Source organism: Ascaphus truei, chromosome 5 (genome assembly GCF_040206685.1).
Source record: "Ascaphus truei isolate aAscTru1 chromosome 5, aAscTru1.hap1, whole genome shotgun sequence".
NCBI lineage: Eukaryota > Metazoa > Chordata > Amphibia > Anura > Ascaphidae > Ascaphus > Ascaphus truei.
The window spans coordinates 238,222,180-238,240,392 of NC_134487.1; the positions used below are offsets into that span (position 1 = coordinate 238,222,180).

Genomic DNA, 18,213 nt, shown 5'->3' on the forward strand with positions numbered 1-18,213 from the left:
TCTCGGAGTGGACCCCGAGGACCGCGTTATAACGGGGTTTACCTGTATTATTTGTCTTAACCCTGTGCCCAGGACATACTTGAAAACGAGAGGTAACTCTCAAGGAATTACTTCCTGGTAAAATATTTTATAAATAAATAATAAATAAACATGCTCACGAGCCGGTGCCTACTGCGCATGTGCGCCGCACCGGCGGCTACTGTGCAGGTTTGCCACACCGGCGGCTGCTGCGCATGTGTGCCACACTGGTGGCTGCTGCTCATGTGTGCCGTGCTGGTGGCTGGTGGCTGCTGCACATGTGCGCATGCACCAGGCCCTGCTGCCAACGGTGACATCGCTAACAGCCACTTCTGCAAGCAGTGACGTAACTTCTGCCAGCAGAGACTTCACTTCCATTACCAACTTTCTGCACCAGGAAGGCGATTTTGTCTCAGCTATTTTTTTGGTAGGTGCCAGCAAAGAAGTTTCACTTCAAAATTGTTTTCATATAAAATTGACTGTTACACGTTCCAGACATATAAAATTAGCACTAGAATAGATATACTGTAATACAAGCGAGTCCCCTGTGAGACCAACATCCCACTGTAAGGATCTGCGCTGCGGGTATACCCGCGTTCAGCGCATCCTTACCTTTTTCTCAGGCCATTCAGGCTCCCCGGCGGCAGTCCCCGCTCTTGGCAGCTTCCCCTGCACCTCCTACTCATGCGTGTCAGCCCTACGGGCGCGCGCGCACCCAAGCCGCTATTGGTTGGCGACTGACTCCGCCTCCGCTGACGTGGCACACGCTCCTTGCGTGTCGCCGTTCGGGTCCCGTCAGCTCTGCCTCCCCACTTCCCCTTCTGTACCTGTCCCTTCCCCTGTCCGTCCCTCTGCTCCTCCCCTTCTTCTCTCTGCTCCTGGATCCTCCGGTTTGCCCCTTTCCCATTTGCCTTGCCTCCCAGATCCTCCTTCCCTTTCTGTCCCTTCCCTTGTCCGTCCCTCCGTTCCTCCCCCTACTCTGACCACTCCCTTTGCCTCTAGCAATACTCCTCTACTTGGGCCTTATCTAACTCACTCCTCTGTTCCTCCCCTCACTCCCATTGGTTCCAAACTTCCACACTCTGCTCTCCTATTAGTTTCCTCTTCAGGCCATTCCTCTGTCACTCCCCTTTTTCTGATTGGTCCCAGTCCCTATATAATCCCTCTTCACCATTTCCTCTTTGCTCTGCATAGCTTCTCTACCTTGGTGCTGTCTGCTCTTGCCTGGCCTCTCTTGTCTTTTCAGTGCTGCTCCTGTCCCTGGAATCTTTGCTGACCTCCCTGGATTTGACCTTTGCTTTGGACTCTACTACGCTGCTCTCTGGAACCCTTTGGACCTTGCTTTGGACTTCTACGCTGCAGACCACTACAACCCTTGGACACGGAACACGGACAAACTACTACCCTGCTCTCTCCACTCCACGACCCAGGCTTACGGACAATCAATTACGCTGCCCTCTCCAACCCACGAACCTTGGAATACGAAATTAACCCTTCTACGCCGGAGCTGTCAAGTACGGTAGCATTTACATTCTGTTTACCCGGACCACCTACGCTACTACCACACTTCGGCCGTGCCCCCGTTTGCTGCTAGGTGTGTGGTTTTACCCTTTCCACCTCAGTCCCGGGGTCTCGTCTGGCTTGTGGGCAGGCCGAGCGTTACACCCACATGAACCTGTATAAGTATGTCTGTCAAAGGTTTACATAACCCTTCAGGTAAGTAATGCAAAGGAACCACACACAAAGATGTCGATCAAGGTAGGTATTAACACGTATATACAGCAATATATTTATTGCTTGTCAAAACATTACAAAAGAGCATAAATATTGCTAATACTTATCTGTGTAGATGTTAAAAATCTGGAGTATCAATAGTATCAATAATACAGTATATACCTAAAACAACATTACACGTCAAAATAAAATTATGTCTGACCCTTTTTCTGGCCCGTTCCAACAAGCAAAATGCTTGCGCTACTTCCACGTGGAGGAAAGTCCTAAAATCTTAGAATAGAGCAGGAGCTCACATTACAAAATAATAATATACTGAGGAAATTAAAGAAAACACCTAAGGCCTCGGTCCCAGTGTCTACTGTTGTGCTCGCTACGGCGTGCGTTGCAGGAACAAGATCCGCCCCTCAATAGGGCCGGTCCCAGCAGCTGCCTGCAAGCGTATGTAGCAATCGCGATGCGCGACCAGATTTTCTGGCGACAAGATTTTTGTGTTTGCAAGTGGCGACGGAGTGCTGGCCACGTCAAGGTGGCGGTTCAGCCAATGAGGGTGAACCAGCCACGTGAAGTCATGGCTGCGCCAACGCCCCCCCACCTGTCGGATCTCCTGCTCCTCACTGAAAGCTGAACCAGAGACCGCTGATCACGGTTCTCACATGTGCTCGCGCCACCAGCCCACCAAGCGCGCATGCAGCAGTGTAAACTGGGGCCGTAGCCTTAGTAGTGAACACAAAACAGTAATGATTGTACTCCCTGTGTGCCAATGGAGATTTTTCTAGGTGGCCAAACGGAGTGACTTTGGGTCTTAGATACTCCTTGCGGTCATGGAGCTCCTCAGTCAGGCTGCCCCCCTACTCTGTTTCCAGTCTGCCAACCGTACATGCGCTATTATAGTCTGAATACAGATTGCAGGAATTACCGAAACGTTCCTCCCACTTTTGCAACGATATTCTCTGACGCCCAACTTTAAGAAAGCTTCCATACAAGTCTACGGCAAGCACAAATTCGAAAGTATGGGAGTTTGAAGAGCCGAGCTGCACAGTAATAGCTCCATTATTTTCTGTTGAGGCACTGATGAAAGACCCTGGAGATGTGGCTGACTCAAATGATCTGGTGGTTGTGCTCATTTTTGTTAGGAGAAAGAGAAATTTCTTGGTATTCGAGTTTATTCGTTCAAGGTCTTCTTCTGTCATTGGCTAAAGGAACAAAAATAAAAACAAATTTGTAAGCATTGGTCTGCCAATTTTCCTATCTGTTATAAAAAAAAAAACGACCCTATTAGAGTCGTGACTTTCTTTAAGGTTTAGGATAGCAATATGTCTATCCCAAGCATGTTTAAATTCCCTTACTGCATTATCCTTTATCACCTCTGCTAGGAGGCTGTTCCATTAATGCACCAACCTTTCTGTGAAGAATAACTTCATAAACATTTCCCCTGAGCCTCCACCCTCAATGCTTATTAAAATAGCTCTTTATAGATATGGTAGTTGAATATGAAGTGTATTTGTCTTGTATTTTACAGTATGTTTGTTTTAGATGTAGCTTCAATATGCATTTTCTAAAACATGTAAAGTAAATTATTATTTTATTGAGCTGAAAAAGTAACTTAGTGGTTAGAACACAGCCTTTGAAGTGGATGATCCAGTACAAATCTCAGTATTAGCTCTCAAGTCACTTTTTATTTTCCATGCCTTAGGCACTAAAATTAGATTATAAACTCTTCATGGCATGGACATTTGATTTATTATGGCTTTTTAAGGATGCCTGTCATGATAATATAATGAGGTAATAGGTATGTTAATCCCTCTGGTGCTTAAGGGGTTAATGAGCTACAGTGTGTTTAAAATAATAATTAAATAAATAAAATACATGTGTGATTGGTCTTTTCAGGAATTTGCTTGACGTTGGGTGTATTGTATGTTAACACCTTTTTGCAGGTAGAGACATATAAGGCAGTGTCTGGAGACATGGGTGTAAAATATAGCACCTGTGACAATGTTCTGTACACGGGAGGCCGAGTTTGAAAGCATTGGGGGTGTATGGATGGCTACAGAAGGTTTCAAACTGAGTGGCCTTATTAAATATGAGAATATCATGAGACGTCCTCTGCTAAACATGCTAAAAATTACATGTGTGTATCCGTGGAACCGAGTCGCACATAATGATTACAGACACATGAGGTCTAGCAGGTACTAAAAGACAGATATTAATATTTCTCTTAATTTTAGGATTAAAACAAAAACCTGATGAATCAGACTACTCATCTATGTAAAAGGTCCTAAAGAATGTAGGTGCAAAAGGGAAAACTTTAAATAGCAAAACAGAGGACCCCAAGAGATAGGGCCAAATAGCACCCCCGAAATATGCACTCAATGCCTAGTGGATATTAGACGGCTTAAATATCCATAACTAATAATTCTGCTAAGTGGTATATCATAGTCAGAAGGTGATAGGCAAAAATAAAAATAATACAATTTGATTACATCATAAACATTAAACACTCCAATATTAAAAATCATATAGAATCCTCGTTGTGGAGTCCGAGGAACCGTAGTTTGATTCAGATAATTATTATTGATTCCTTAATAGGTATAGGGTCCTCTTAAACTTTAGGATTACACTGTTATATTTAGTCCCATTGTGTCCGCCATGAGGGGCTGAATGCATTAATGTGTCACACGAGTGAGTGTTACAGAAGTGAAGTTATGAGCACATTTAGATATGGAAAAGGAGTTTTAAATGTCCTTTGTTGGAGGTGTTTTGCTCTGTTGTAAGACTGTCAATCTCACCACTGATTTACGACATGGTTTAGGTTGTGTTCAATGGAAAAGAATGTATTTAAGTCTGGGCAAGTATTATGAAAATCAGATGTCCACAGAGGAGTATTTGACACCAGATACGGGATATTTTAGCGCCACTTACCAGTGACCTCTCTGGGGGGAAAATCTATGGCATTTTGTACAGTATAGGTTTTCTTCTATGTTTTCCACTTTTATATTAAGAAGCTGTTCTGCATTATGTTGTATGTTTTTATGTAATAACTTTTCTGTAATCTAAGCACTGTATTTTTATATATAGTAAAACATTTAATAAGTAATGATTTGGGCTCTGAATGAACTGATTGCACGCTCTGGGGAGAATAATTACAAATCGGACACATTTTTGCTACAACTGATTTTGGTGTGTTAAAGTGCATAGTTTTTTCTATAATAAACAGGGACCTGAGGCCCTGGCAAATATTTTAGTCAAATCTTTTAACATATTTGCATACCCTCAGGTGGTGGCAGTGGATAGTTATGATTTGCAATTGAGTATGGGGTTAATATTAACTCGCTGGTTCCTTGCATAGGAGAAAGGGGGGTTGGCTAGTGTAGCCGTGTGTATTAACCCTGGTTGCATGTCTAAGTCACGTGCTCACTTGTTCTTGGCGGTGGTATATTGGGACGGCTTGAGGAGAGATACAACTCATTTGAGGGACATTTTCGGAGGTGAAGAGTGGGGTAACTTACGGGTCATGTATTGATGCTTGATCCTGTAGAGGAGATATAGTCCATTTGACAGACCATTGCGGAGGTGAAAAGTGGGTGCGCTGCGAGAGTGAGTATTAACCCTTGTCACGTATGCAGGTCGCGTGCTAGAAGCGGGTCGTACGTGACAATTCCATTCTATTCTTTTAGCGTTTAGTTACTTCATAATTGCTAATAACTATGTTACCAAACATTATTACTTATGCCCTATAGTGTGACTGAAATGCTGGACTACCCCACGTGACACCTTTGTTTGTGTAAAACAATTGCTGTGCTGTTTTGTTGTTTTTGTTGTTTTTTACGTAATACTACAGTGGCGGCCGCCTTTAGCCTCGTGCGGCCGTAGCGGCTCAACTCTGATAACCCCGGGCAGATGCATTTTTTTTTGTCCGGAGTGTATTGCGGTATTTTAGCGCTCGTAATATTAGTATTTTATTAGCGCTGTCTGCAATACTGCAATACCGTCTAAAAACTCAGGGGGCTGTTCGCGAGCTGTTGTCTTCGAAGTCTAATACTTTAGCAGTTCAACCTACGTCAGTACAGTCTGCGTGCGCGCGCGCAGTAATTGTAAATTTGCATATTCCAGATTCATCAAGCTCCTTTACACGAATGGACGTTAACTCCATTGGCTTGAATATTAGCCAGTAGGAAATGAAAAGGCATGATATATATATGTATGTATGTATGTATGTATGTATATATGTATATATGTATGTATATATGTATATATATATATATATATATATATATATATATATATATATATATATTCAAAAAAATAAATGGATGATACCGTTCTGTGGCTAACTGTGACAGAGTGAAGTCAACTCCTATCAGTTACGCCTGGGAGACATATATCTGAGTGCTTCATCCAGCACTCATAAGGGTTAACTTAGGTAGTCAGGAAGTAAGCTGACACCTGAGAGCCAGAAAGGTAGAAAAGGATCTTGTTACCAGGGGTAGCTGTCTCTCTCAGACAAGAGCACATGGATAGATGTGCTGCTAGCCAGAAGGATACAACACTACTTACTGCAGCCAAAGTAAGATTTGTTTCATTTGCTTTCATGACTGCTTAAAAGACTCTGAAGGTTTGGTTATGGTTTAGCCAGCCAGCCTGCTAGATAGGTCTGCTGTGTTAGTCAGTTTTTCTCCCATCATGGAGCAGGATTTATTTTGCTAAAAGGGACAGTGTACCCGCATGTTATGTTACTGTGGAGAAATAAAGCCATTGAACATTTTTCATTATCCTGAAACTACACGTGTGGACTGTTCCCTGACCTCGGCAACAGGCCGTCCTGCCACAAGGGGTGTCAGAAGTGGGATGTCGGACGGCCCCTGTATCTGAAGGGCCACACAGAAAAGAAAAAAATGGAGACATTTTTTTCTCAGTTCCTTGAGCAACAGCTCCAGCTAGCAGAGAAGCAAGCAGAACATCAAGCCCAGGAAGCTGAGCGACAAGCCCAGCAAGCTGAGCGACAGGCCCAGCAAGATGAGCAACAGGCCTGGCGGGAAGAAAAGCTACTCCAACTGCTAGTTAAAGGCCCAGCCCCAGGCAGACCAGCTATTCCAAATAACCCACCGGTGATGCTGCATAAAATGAAGCCAACCGAAGACCCATAGGCATTTCTCCTCACTTTTGAAAGGGTAGCAACGGCCCACGGCTGGACAGTTGATCGCTGGGTAACGACTCTGGCTCCACTCCTCATAGGGGAAGTTCAGGCAGCCTACCAGGCTCTTCCAGCAGACAAGGCCATGGACTATCAGAAACTAAAGGCTGCTATTCTGGATCGCCTAGGCCTCACTCCAGAGACCTACCGACAGCGGTTCCGGACAGTCAAATATGCAAACAAAGACAGACCCCGGGTCGTAGCCCACCGCTTAGTAGACTTATGTACCAGGTGGATACAACCGGAGAAGCATACCAAGGAAGAGATCCTTGAACACTTTGTGCTCGAGCAGTTCATACAGATACTGCCCCCCTCCTCCCGCTCCTGGGTAAAAAGACACGCTGCATTTTCCCTGGATTCAGCGGTCCGCTTGGTGGAAAACGTCCTGGGCGACGACACCCAACAGGATAGCTGGGAACGGCCGGTGCAAACACCAGTTGCTTCCGGTGATGCTAGAGGCAGGAGAGCAGACAATCAAGGGGTCTACAACCCGCCAGCTCGGGAGATCCAGTCAACCCGATCGGAAGACCCTTTCCCATCTCGGAGGGTTCCTGGTACAAACTCCCGCAGAGACGCCCATCCTGGGTCCGAGGCCACTGGATCACTCAAGGGAGGCCGCCACCCACAGTATTCCCCGAGAACCTGGACTCCTGTCACCCACCCGGTGGAGAGGATAACCCCACCAACCAGAAGGGAGGACCCCATCCAACAGCGGAGAGGTCCAAACACCGAGCCACGTCGAGAGCTTCCGCGGACGACCGAGTTTGCGGACTCAGGAGATGAGGAGATGGACTGTTCATATGGCAGAACCACTGCCACAGCTTGTATCCGAGGGGACCACAATCCGTGGTTAGTCCCAGCATCTCTGGAGGGGAAAAAGTAAACGCCATGCTGGACTCGGGCTCTGGAAAAACCCTGATCCTAGAGGGCCTAATTCCAAGCAATAGATTATCTTATGACTCTCCTTCGAATATCGAGTGTATCCATGGGGATACAAAGAGATACCCGACGGCGAACGTTCTACTACGTATCCAGGATAAAGAGGCTAGCCTACTAGTGGGAGTTGCTACCTGCTCCTGTTCTACTTGGCCGAGACTGGCCCTACCTCGAAACATTGTTGGCCCCTACTCCTAAAGAGCCTACTTCTCTGGTACCGGAGAAGCCCGAGACTTGTTCCCTTTTTCCCCAGAGATTTTCCCCCGTAGATGCCATGTCCCAAAGACACGTAAACAGAGACGTGCGGAAAAAGAGGACTGGTTAAGAAAGGCTGGGACTTTTGGTAACATTAGTCAGCCCAAAGGACTGCAGGTCATGGCCGGGGATGACCAGGGTGGGGAACAGATAGATACGGGAGTGTTGCCAGCCCTGGATCTTCCTGACTTCTGTCAGAGGCAGAGGGAGGACCCAGCTCTGGCTAGACAATATGAGAAGGTGGTACAGGTCAACAACAAGATAATAGATGAGCAAGGTGTAAAAGTGTATCCACATTTTGAACTGTTGAATGACATACTATATCGTGTGAATAAGGTTACACAAACAGGGGAGGTCATTCGACAGATGCTAGTCCCTAAAGGGTTGATTAAAACAGTGTTCACCCTAGCCCACACTCTCCCATGGGGTGGTCATTTGGGCCGAGATAAGACCACGGACCGCATCTCGTCCCGGTTTTACTGGCCAGGCATACATGGTGACATCATGAAACTATGTGAGACATGTCCTGAATGCCAGTTAACTAGCCAAAAAGGACAGAAGCCGGCTCCCTTGGTTCCTCTGCCCTTGGTAGCCGTCCCATTCGAGAGAATTGGGGTAGATCTGGTCGGACCTTTAGAACCCTCTGCGAAGGGACATAAATGTATACTCGTTGTTGTTGATTATGCCACCAGATATCCTGAGGCCATCCCTCTGAGATCAGCCACTGCTAAACAGGTTGCTCACAGGCTGTTAGAACTGTTTTCTAGGGTAGGACTTCCCCAAGTAATGTTAACTGACCAGGGAACAAATTTCATGGCAAAGTTAATGCAGGATGTCCTGAAGTTATTGGAGGTAAAATCCGCCGGACCTCGGTCTACCATCCTCATACTGATGGATTGGTAGAGAGGTTTAACCGTACTTTAAAATCTATGCTTAGGAAGTTTGTGGACACTGAAAAGCGAGCTTGGGATGAACTTCTCCCTTTCCTGTTGTTTGCGGTACGAGAAGTTCCTCAATCATCCACAGGCTTCTCCCCGTTTGAGTTCCTATATGGACGCCAACCTCGGGGTATTCTCGACCTACTGAAGAAATCCTGGGAGGAGGAGCCCTCCCCCTCCAAGAATACCCTTCAGTATGTCATAGACCTTAGAAACCGCCTAGACATGATAGGTCGGTTTGCGAAGGAAAACCTCAACTCTGCTCAAGAACGTCAAGAGAGGCAGTACAACCAAAATGCTCGCTTGAGGGTCTTCCAACCTGGGGACCAAGTGATGCTACTACTACCGACATCAGAGTGTAAACTCCTTGTGAAGTGGCAGGGTTCTTTCCAAGTTCTCCGCCGCACCGGGGAGGTGAACTATGAGATCTCTCAACCAGGCTCCAGGAAGGGTAAACAAATCTACCACGTTAACCTCCTGAAACCCTGGAAAACGATGAGATCACTGTTCATTCACCCTCGGGAAGGAGAGACGGATTTGGGTCCAAAGCTTCCAAAGGGTAGTAAGTACACTGACCATCAGGTTCCCATGGGAGAGCAGTTAAGAACGGAACAAAGGTCAGATCTACTTGATGTATGTGACCAGTTCTCAGATGTTTGTTCTGAGCTGCCAGGGCAGACTGATTTAGTGTCCCATAGGATTGAGACAGAACCTGGCGTAAAAGTACGGTCCCGTCCCTATAGATTGCCAGAGGGCCGAAAAGACCTGGTAGAGAGGGAGATAATAGACATGTTGGAATTGGGCGTGATCGAGGAATCCCACAGCGAATGGTGTAGCCCTATCGTGTTGGTCCCTAAACCAGATGGGAAGGTGAGGTTTTGCGTAGATCTGCGAAAGGTAAATGCTGTATCCAGATTTGATGCATATCCTATGCCTAGGGTGGATGAATTGCTTGATTCGCTTGGTAAAGCAGAGTATATCTCCACCCTAGATCTCACGAAAGGATATTGGCAGATACCTCTAGCGGAAGAATCCAAATGCAAAACTGCCTTTGCCACCCCTCTTGGTTTATACCAATTCGTCACTATGCCATTTGGGTTACATGGGGCTCCAGCCACGTTCCAAAGGTTAATGGACAAGGTACTACGACCCCATAGGGCATATGCCGCGGCCTACTTGGATGACATTGTCATCTATAGCAGACACTGGCAGTCTCATATAAAAAGGTTAAGGGCAGTCCTAACGTCCTTAAGAGAAGCAGGGCTCACTGCAAATCCAAAAAAATGTGCCCTGGGTAAATCCACTACAAAGTACTTGGGCTATGCCGTTGGGGGAGGGATAGTAAGGCCACTAGCTAGCAAGGTGGCTGCCATAAAGGAAGTCCCCACCCCACAGGCAAAGACACAGGTCCGCTCCCTTTTGGGGTTAGCAGGGTATTACCGGCGGTTTATCCCCAATTTTTCGGAAATTTCTGCACCCCTAACAGATCTGACAAAAAAAGAGTGCCCCAACTCAAGTTAAATGGTCTTGGGAGTGCCAAGACGCCTTTGACATGCTAAAAAAGTGCCTGTCAGAGGGCCCCGCTCTTCGGAGCCCAGATTTTAAAGAGCCCTTCATCATCCAGACGGTTGCCTCAGAGGTAGGACTGGGAGCAGTGCTGTCTCAGCAATTTGATGGTGTTGAACATCCCATACTGTTCATCAGCCGGAAGCTGTTCCCAAGGGAAGTGAGGTATTCCGTTATTGAGAAGGAGTGCCTCGCTGTAAAATGGGCAATTGAGGCCTTGAGACATTATGTCGCCGGAGTACACTTCACCCTGGTCACTGACCATGCGCCCTTGAAGTGGTTAAACACCATGAAGGACACAAATCCAAGGTTGACCAGGTGGTATATTGCCCTCCAACCTTTCTCGTTTGATATTCAGCATAGACCTGGAAAGGACCATGGAAATGCTGATTTTTTTTCAAAGGAAGGAGTGGAGGGTCGGGCTTCAGCCGTGTGGGACACAAGCCACACACAAACAGGGGAGGTATGTGACAGAGTGAAATCACCTCCTATCAGTTACGCCTGGGAGACATATATCTGAGTGCTTCATCCAGCACTCATAAGGGTTAACTTAGGTAGTCAGGAAGTAAGCTGACACCTGAGAGCCAGAAAGGTAGAAAAGGATCTTGTTACCAGCAGTAGCTGTCTCTCTCAGACAAGAGCACATGGATAGATGTGCTGCTAGCCAGAAGGATACAACACTACTTACTGCAGCCAAAGTAAGATTTGTTTCATTTGCTTTCATGACTGCTTAAAAGGTTTGGTTATGGTTTAGCCAGCCAGCCTGCTAGATAGGTCTGCTGTGTTAGTCAGTTTTTCTCCCATCATGGAGCAGGATTTATTTTGTTAAAAGGGACAGTGTACCCGCATGTTATGTTACTATGGAGAAATAAAGCCATTGAACATTTTTCATTATCCTGAAACTACACGTGTGGACTGTTCCCTGACCTCGGCTACAGGCTGTCCTGCCACACTAACGAAATGCTTTCATTTGTGCGAGCTTTCGAGAAACACCGATCTCTTCTTCCGGCGATGATATATATATACTGTATATACAGTCATGTGAAAAAGAAAGTACACCCTCTTTGAATTCCATGGTTTTACATATCAGGACATAATAACAATCATCTGTTCATTAGCAGGTCTAAAAATTAGGTAAATACAACCTCTGATGAACAACAACACATGACATATTACACCTTGTATATATAGCAAATAAAAAGATCACTTGTGAGCACATTCACATGTCATGGCAGGTCTGCAACCCTGTCTTTCACCATTATCCCCAGCATACAGTGCTTCCACTGCAGCAAGGGATTCTGGGAAATGACATGCAAATGCAATGTGTCACCTTTTGTCTGAAAAACCATTGTTAAATGGAGCCCATATAAGCTAATGCTAGCTGTTAACACCGCTTTAAAGCACAGCATGGGAATCAGATGCAAAGCCAGAGAAAATATGCACAGTATATATTGTATATCACAGTATATATATGTACTGTAGGGGTGTCCTGGTTTCCTTCTCACCTTCGCTGCAGGGCGCATCCTGAGGGGGTGTGTATTGAGGGAGCGTTTGGAGGTTCCATGGTGGCCCGGTAGCACAGGGCACCGCCATGTTTGTTGGGCATTGCACAATAGTCAGCCGTGACGGCCCGGAATGGAGAGAGTTCACCCATGCGCAGTGTAAAGCGCGCGAATGGCTGGCAAATCACCAGGGGGCTCCACAGTAAACAACAGGTCCCATGAGCCTCAGCACCACCACCTGACACCAGGGAACGAATAGGAGTGCAGGGACCGCTGGCAGGCAGGAAAGGGAAGCGTGGGGGAGAGACCACGCTAGCCAGAGGGCACCGGAGGAGCAAGGCGAGAGGGTGTGTGTGCAGGGGGTCAGTGACCCACCTGCATAGGCCAGATTTCCCCTCAGGCCCAGTGCAGACCCTGAGTCACCATAAGCTTGTGGTGCTGCAAGGAACGCCCAATAGGCATCTAGTCCCTTACTGTAGTAACAGATAGGGACACAGTGTCGCGGAGCTGCGGAGTGTGTGAACAGTGGTTTGGGCTCAAGCTGCTGGACATCACCAACTCGTGAGAGACTGCGCTGGATCAGCGGATCCTTTTTGAAGTCTGTTGCCGGCTGCAGGAGTAGCCGGAAGGTATTTAACAAGTGCACCAACACCGGTACCAGCAGGCGCTGATCCCGCCTTGGGGGAGGACTCTTTGGGGACACTGGGTTGAGTGACCAAGGGGCTGCGCATATATATATATATATTGGACACGGTGTGGGGTGCACGCGGTGGTGGGAAAGTGACATTACTCTGTAGGAGAGTGGCCGAGCCACCGATATAGGTTGTTGGATGTCAGCCATTAATAGTTGTTATTATAAGTGTATTATCATTAACAGGTATAAGATAAGGTTCTGCCATCACGTATTAGTAAACAGTTATCAAGTGGAAGTGTGTTATCGTTATTCTTACCTAGGGGAATCTCACATATTGGGGATCCTGGGTAAGTGGAGGCGCTGCCAAGACCCTAATATTACCCCAGGCTCCCAGTTAGCGGAGGCCCAGATCTCGCTGAGCAGCAGGTACATGCAGCACAAGTAGTTGCTCTAGATCAGCAGGAAAGAGGGCTACATTTGGAGGCTCTGCTGAGATCTCAAACCTGGGGTGCCCATTCAGAAATTAAATTGTGCTTCCCCGTTTAGCCATTTTCGTGCCCTCACAGACCGAGGTGCGCAAGTGGGCCCAACAAAACCGTATCCCCCTGACCTGTGCCATTGCCGTTGGAAATGTCCCTGCCACCACCTCTTTGGGCACCATAGGGGATCAAGTGAGGAAACTTCCGTTCCTGGCCACGGCCCGAGTTCTAGACCATACTGCTGCGGCACAGTTTATTCGAGCATTTGCCCGTTCTGTGCCGCAGCAGTAGCCTGGCGCGCGCCCGAGAGTGACGGGCGCGCGCCGAAGCAGCGGAAGAGCGCCCTCCGATCGGGGCGCTCTCCCTACCGCTGCCGGGTCCGCCGGGTCCCCCGGAACCCCCTGCCGCTGTCCCGCGATTGCGGGACACCAGGGCTCCCTCGGGGAGCCCCTGGACGCGCGTGCAGGGGGCGCACGCTCCCGAAGACGCGTGACCGCGCGTCTATGACGCGCGGCACGCCGAGGGGCGGCCACTAGCAAGCCGGGAAATCTCCCGGCTTGCGGATCTGGCCGCAGTGTAATAAACTGTGTCGCCAGTGTAAGTATGATGCAGATCAAACCTGGCGTAAAGTACTATTTGCCACGGAACGGGATATATGCCCAGAAGCAGTACCCTCTATATTAATCCGGCCTGAAGCCCCGGGCATCCATTGCTCGCTGGTACAGGTGGGCGTGGCCGAACCACTGGCCATGTCCACGCCACAGAGGGAGTACCCTGGTCCGTCAAGTGCCATACCGTTCACTCCATCCCGTACCACTGAGAGCAGACTGAACCCCATGTGGCCAGCAGCCATGGGCCCAGGTGTATCTTTCACCCCCTCCACCATCCAGCCCTCTCTAAGTAGAAGCAGCATGTCCAGACTGGATACAAATGTCCCTTCTGCAGGAAATATCATGCCTAACGATCTGACTATACCTGTGCTAGCGGAGGCGATACATCAATCCACCCAGTCGCATTAGTACCGGAAGCTGAAGGCGTTCTCCGGAGACAAACAGACGCTCCTGGGAGAGGTAGGATTTGAGGAATGGCTGGATCATGCTGAGCAAGTACTCCCTGAATGGTCCTGCACTGACGCCATGAGGATAGTATAGTGATAAAGTGAAAACAGGCGCAACAGATAAAGGGTGATCACTCAAAATAAAGTGAAAAAATATATATATCTTATAATAGGTGAAACATTGATGTGAAAATATAAAGTGTATACAATTTCACCCCCTGCTTAGACCCACTGGGAGGGGTAGTCTTCACTCGTCCCCAATGGTAACAGTAGTAGACACGGAATCCAGGGGGAGCATAGGGAAGAAACAAAATAAAACAGATCTAAGTGCAGTGGAATTATGAATGGGGAAAATGAGTTTCCAAAATCTTGGCTCCTGTAGACGCATATATTGTGTGTGCATTATTTAACTTAGATAAATCGTTGTATACCTTGGTTGATCTGCGCTATGCAAGTTTGTTCTCTCTCTTTTATTTGGAACTTATACTCCTGAGTACCTGAACCACCCTGATGATTGCTACATTACACATCCACCAGTGACTGATTGTCAACCCTGCTGTTTTGACTCTTACATCTTGTAAGTAGCCATTCTACAGGAGCCAAGATTTTGGAAACTTATTTCCCCCATTCATAATTCCACTGCACTTAGATCTGTTTTATTTTGTTTCTTCCCTATGCTCCCCCTGGATTCCGTGTCTACTACTGACGCCATGAGGAGGCAGCGCATTATTGAATGCCTACGACCGCCCGCCTCCCATATGGTGCATTGGTATCGAGACGATCACCTGGATGCCGACTCGCACGGCATACTTCATGCATTCACCAAAGCCTATGGAATCCCAGTGGACGCGTTCGCACTGATGGCCAAATTCCACGCACTAACCCAGAAAGAAGGGGAAATGGTGTCTGATTTAGTTAGGCGTCTACATTTGGATCTCTGGACCCTGGTTACATAGTTACATAGTTACATAGTAGATGAGGTTGAAAAAAGACGTACATCCATCAAGTTCAACCTATGCTAAATTTAGGCAACAGATACTTTATCCTATATCTATACTTATTATTGATCCAGAGGACGGCAAACAAAAAACCCCATTAAGGGGAAAAATTAATTCCTTCCTGACTCCAAGAATTGGCAATCGGTTAATCCCTGGATCAACATCCTTCCCATGTATACTTATTTGGTATATCCCTGTATACCTTTCCCATCTAAAAAGATGTCCAACCTTTTTTTGAACAAATCTATTGTATCTGCCATCACAGTCTCCATGGGGAATGAATTCCACATTTTAACTGCCCTTACTGTAAAGAACCCTTTCCTTTGTTGCTGGTGAAATTTCCTTTCCTCCAACCTTAAGGGATGGCCCCGAGTCCTTTGTACTGCCCGTGGGATGAATAGTTCTTTTGAAAGCTCCATGTATTGTCCCTGAATATATTTGTATATAGTTATCATATCCCCTCTTAGATGCCTCTTTTCTAATGTAAATAAATCTAATTTAGCTAGCCTCTCCTCATAAGTTAGAATATCCATCCCCTTTATTAATTTGGTGGCTCTTCTCTGCACTCTCTCTAGTTCCATAATGTCTTTTCTTAGGATTGGTGCCCAAAATTGTACTCCATATTCAAGGTGTGGTCTTACTAATGCTTTGTAAAGGGGCATAATTATGTTTACTTCCCTTCCATCCATTGCCCGTTTGATGCAAGATAAGATCTTGTTTGCCTTTGCAGCTACGTCATGACATTGGGCACTATTGCTAAGCCTGCTGTCTACAAGCACTCCTAAATCCTTCTCCATCAAGGATTCCCCCAATATATCTCCATTTAATTTGTAAGTCGCCTTTTTATTCTTGCATCCCAAATGCATAACCTTACATTTATCTGTATTAAACCTCATTTGCCATTTACCTGCCCACGTTTCCAATCTCTCCAAGTCCTTCTGGAGAGAAATTACATCCTGCTCTGATTCTATTACCTTACACAATTTAGTATCATCAGCAAAGATGGAGACTTTGCTCTCGATCCCAACCTCAAGGTCATTAATAAACAAGTTAAAAAGCAGGGGTCCCAGTACCGATCCTTGAGGTACTCCACTCACGACTTTAGCCCAACCTGAAAAAGTTCCATTTATGACAACCCTCTGTTGTCTGTCCTTTAACCAGTTTTCAATCCAGGTGCATATATTATTACTGAGTCCAATTTTCTTTATTTTGTACACCAATCTCTTCTGTGAAACCGTATCAAAAGCCTTTGTAAAATCTAAGTACACCACATGAACTGCGTTACCCTGGTCTAAATTCCTACTTACCTCCTCAAAGAAACAAATAAGGTTAGGAAAGTGTTTAGGAAAGTAGTACAGAAGGCTGATGCCGACGGGCTGCGAACCACACAACTGCTGAGGGGACTTCTCCCGTTACATCCGGTGTCCATGAGAGTCAGGGGATGCCTTGTGCCGGGACAAGCCTTGTCTTTTTACGAATTGATGGACCGAGTACAGGCGCATGAGACTGTGCTGTTGGGTCGGGATTTGAACCCGGCCAAAAAGACAGTTGGTTTCCCCCAAGGAAGCCAATAAACAAGAGGCTAAAGTAGGGCCTGCTGGGGACGTGATTTACGGAAAGGAGGAGCCTGAGGAACCTGAGGCTGCTCGAAGAGGCTCCACCTCAGGAAGATCTTCCCCTGTTTTCCAGAATAGTCCCCTAAGAAGTAATATCCAGTGCTACAGATGTGGCAAGATGGGGCACATCTCTTCCCAATGTCTTGCAAAATGAAGAATGGTGCCCCGACCGGCAAAATCCATGCTGTGTACTCCCCAGACCGCGGCAACCGGCCTGGTATCCCACGAGGGCGCTGCCTGGGAGGCCAGTGAAGCACCGTCCCCGTCCCCGATGAGTAGCCACATCGGGCCGCCGGCAATCGTCAAGGTCGTTATTGAGGGTATCTGCCCTACTGGATACTGGTTCCCAAGTAACCATTGTATATCGACCTTTCTACGATCAGCATCTTCATCGGTTGCCCCTAGTGTCCGCCGAATCCATGAAATTGAGAGGGCTAAGCCATGAAGACTACCCTATCGATGGAGTGGTGAGAGTACATCTGGACATTCCACAGTTGAATACAGGCAAGCATCATCCTATGGAAGTGGAAGCGTTAGTGTGCCCGGAACCCCAAGACCATCCCAGTGCCCCTATAATCATGGGGACAAATATTGACATAGTACAAGCCGTGATCCATATGTACTTGCAGGAGGCAGGTGAACTTACCATTGCTGGCTCTAGCTGCGTGTCCGGTGTTACAAGAAGCATGCTGTAGGATCGCGGCTGAAGAAAAGCACGGGGTGTTGTATAACAAAGAGCGGGGATTGACCGAGATTCCCCCAGGAGAAGGCAGGATGATGATGGCCGCTTGTTGCTACCCTGAGAGACGCAAGGAGGACCGATTATTCTCATTGGCGAGCACGACAGATGATGACCAGCAGTTGGGCTACCGGGTGTTGGCCTCATTTAGAATTCTGCATAGAACACAAGTCTACGTGAGGAACCTTTCTCCCTACCCCATGGCCATTGGCCATTGACCACGGGCAGCCGCTTGGCCGAATATATGTGACTCTAGAAGGAAAGACAGAAGCTAGGCCGCCGGCCGCTACCGTCTACCATGCGGCTCCTAAGTTGGCGTTTGATTTTGGAGACTCCCCTTGACTGAGGATTGGAGAAAAAGGTTGCAGACTAAGCTGGAAAACAGACGGGAAGTATTTTCTACGGGTGATATGGATGTGGGGTGAAGCTGCATTGCCCAGCATACCATCCGACTTAACGATACAATGCCCTTCCGAGAATGGTCGTGCCACATAGCGCCAAGGGATGTGGAAGATGTGAGGAAACTGTTAACCGAAATGGAGGAGGCTGG

At 47.1% G+C, this 18,213-nt stretch overlaps 1 protein-coding gene across 2 annotated transcripts in view; it reads right to left on the reverse strand.

Annotated features, from left to right (window-relative positions):
* Positions 1-1,777: 1,777 nt before the first annotated feature.
* Positions 1,778-18,213, reverse strand: part of LOC142495811 (uncharacterized) — a 165,562-nt gene continuing 149,126 nt past the window's right edge. For both annotated transcript variants that reach the window (XM_075601795.1, XM_075601794.1), the window contains exon 6: positions 1,778-2,945. In XM_075601795.1, coding sequence (XP_075457910.1) covers positions 2,601-2,945 — 345 coding nt within the window. In that variant the 3' untranslated portion in view covers positions 1,778-2,600. The remainder of the gene's footprint in view (positions 2,946-18,213) is intronic.